The sequence below is a fragment of the Podarcis bocagei genome (assembly GCF_964188305.1).
Source record: "Podarcis bocagei genome assembly, chromosome: 16".
Lineage (NCBI taxonomy): Eukaryota > Metazoa > Chordata > Lepidosauria > Squamata > Lacertidae > Podarcis > Podarcis bocagei.
Window position 1 is genome coordinate 24,083,661 of NC_138142.1, and position 2,300 is coordinate 24,085,960.

Sequence of the window (2,300 nt, forward strand, 5' to 3'; positions counted from 1 at the left end):
TGGGAAATTAGACCTTCCACTTTTCCCTGCCTCTGTACTCTCTCCATGCTCAGTGGCATCATCATCATCCCACTATCACTGCTATGGCTACATGTAAGGACTGAAGCCTTTGTGCATAGGATGCCACCTCCAGTCCTTCCTCATTTGCACTTTGCCCATGCTCAGGGACACCATTTTCTTGATTGTCTCTGTTTCTGTTGTAGATGCAAAGGCTCCAAACTCTCCTTTTTCTGTGCTCTAACCATGCTCAGAGGCTCCTCCTGCTGCACTCTGCCCATGCCAGGAAGGCACCATCTTATCAAAGTCACTGTGTTGCACTTAGAACAACACCAGGCCTTCCTCCTCTTTCCTCCTGCAGCACTCTGCCCATGTTCAGAGGCACCACCTTCCCAATGCAACCACTGCTGCTGTGTGTGCTCCAGGCAACAGAAAACTCTCTTGCCCTTACACTGTGCTTAGGTCAACATCACATGCACACACCCTACGCATGCTCAGAGGCACCTCCTTCCCACTGACAATGCTGTGTGAGCTTCATCAGCCTGAAAACTCCCAGTGAGCTTAGGACGATGCCACCAGGCCTTCCTCCTGCTGCACTCTGCCCATGTTCAGGAACACCACCTACCCAATGCAACTATTGCTACTGTGTTTACTCCAGGGAACTGAAAACTCCCTCACCAAGCCTTCCTCCCCTCTGCATCCTGCCCATGCCCAGAGGCACCACCTTCTCGACGTCACTGCTCCATAACCTAAAACATGCACATCTCTGCACTTAGAACGCCAGGCCTTCTGGCTGCTGCACTCTGCCCATGCTCAGAAGCACCACCTACCCAGTGCAACTACTGCTGCTGTGTATGCTCCAGGGAACTCCCTCGCCAGGCCTTCCTCCTGCTGCACTCTGCCCATGCCCAGAGGCACCACCTTCTCGACGTCACCGTTACGCGGCCTGAAACACGCACATCTTTGCGCTTAGAACAACGCCAGGCCTTCCTTCTTCCCTGCACTCTGCCCATGCTCAGAGGCACCACGACCTATGGACGTCGCTGCTCCTGCCACCTTTCCGAGCCAGCCCCCCCAAAATCCTCCACTCTTTCTACATACACCCCCACCCGTCCCTGGGGCTCACCTGAGCCGGAGCTGCTCCCTCCAGACCTTCCCTCGGGGCTGGCAGGCCTCCCTGAGGCGGCGGCAGGTGCAGGCCAGCCGGCCCACGTCGGAGGCGTTCAGCGGGCCGCAGCACGCGATTAGCTCCAGAAGCTCCCCCGGCAGCTCCGCCAGGCTCGGAGGGGCCGGCCCGGGCCCTGGAGGAGGAGGAGGCGGCGGCGGCAGAGCCAACCCTTCCGGCCCGTCCACCTCCGCGGGGCCTGTCTCCGCCTCGCTTGCCCTCTCCGGCGCCGCCATCTTGCCTGTTTACCTGAGCGGCCCTCCAAGGGGGCGTCTCCAAAGAGACACACGCCGGCGGCGCAGAAAAGGGTGGTCCGAAAAAAGAGGCGGGCGGGCGCGGCAGGAAGAGGCGGGAGGAGAATGACGCCGGCGTTGAGAAAGGGGGCGGGGGGAACCACGAATGAAGCGGGCGAGAGAGAGAGAGAGAGAGAGAGAGGGAGAGGGAGAGGGAGAGGGAGAGGGAAAGGGACGCCCAGGGAGCGTCTGCGAATTGCTTTCCTCGCATAGAGGCGCACCGGCCACTGCTCGCTCTTGTTTTTCTTTTTCTTTTGGTTACAGTATTCCTCTCATCTCCCAGTGGGCAGGAAAAAGAAACTAATCAGGGAACAGCGGGAGGTGGGGGTTAGGGGGAATACCAGTTCCCCCAGCAAGCGCTACCCTAAATTCCCAGTTTGCATTTTTGTCCACCTGTCTGCCTGTTAAAGGAAGGGTGAGCTTCGAGCACTTGCAGAACTTTCAGAAAGAGGAGGAATTTGGAGTCGTTATGGTTCATGGGGTGGGGAGTGGGAGAAGGGAAGGGAATAGTCCCCCCCTCCCACTCCATGAACTATAACAAACAGATTTCCTACTTTGAGTAGGTTTCTTGTATTTGTAGAACCTGAGAAGGGAGGCAAAAATTGGGTTATGGACCATAACCCCCAGATTTCTATTATTATTATTGCCGCTGCTATTTTCTTTTTAAAAAGAGTAATTTTCTAGCATTTGTAGAACCTGAGATATGAAACAAGACGTGCAGGCACTACGCCTCCTTTTTGGGGTGGGGGTGGGGGAGAGGAGAAATTAGCCTGTTTCCCACTTTCATTGTTTGACTTTACCACACCCACCCAGCCCTTTCTAGGGGGAAAATCATGCAGATCCCA

The 2,300-nt window shown here is 56.0% G+C and overlaps 1 protein-coding gene across 1 annotated transcript in view; it reads right to left on the bottom strand.

The window, feature by feature from the left end:
• The window catches only part of FBXO21 (F-box protein 21), a 25,794-nt gene extending 24,381 nt beyond the window's left edge, over positions 1–1,413 (bottom strand). Inside the window, exon 1 of the mRNA XM_081175277.1 lies at positions 1,124–1,413. Within this exon, the coding sequence (XP_081031403.1) occupies positions 1,124–1,398 (275 nt within the window). The 5' untranslated portion in view covers positions 1,399–1,413. The remainder of the gene's footprint in view (positions 1–1,123) is intronic.
• Between the last annotated feature and the right edge of the window lie 887 nt (positions 1,414–2,300).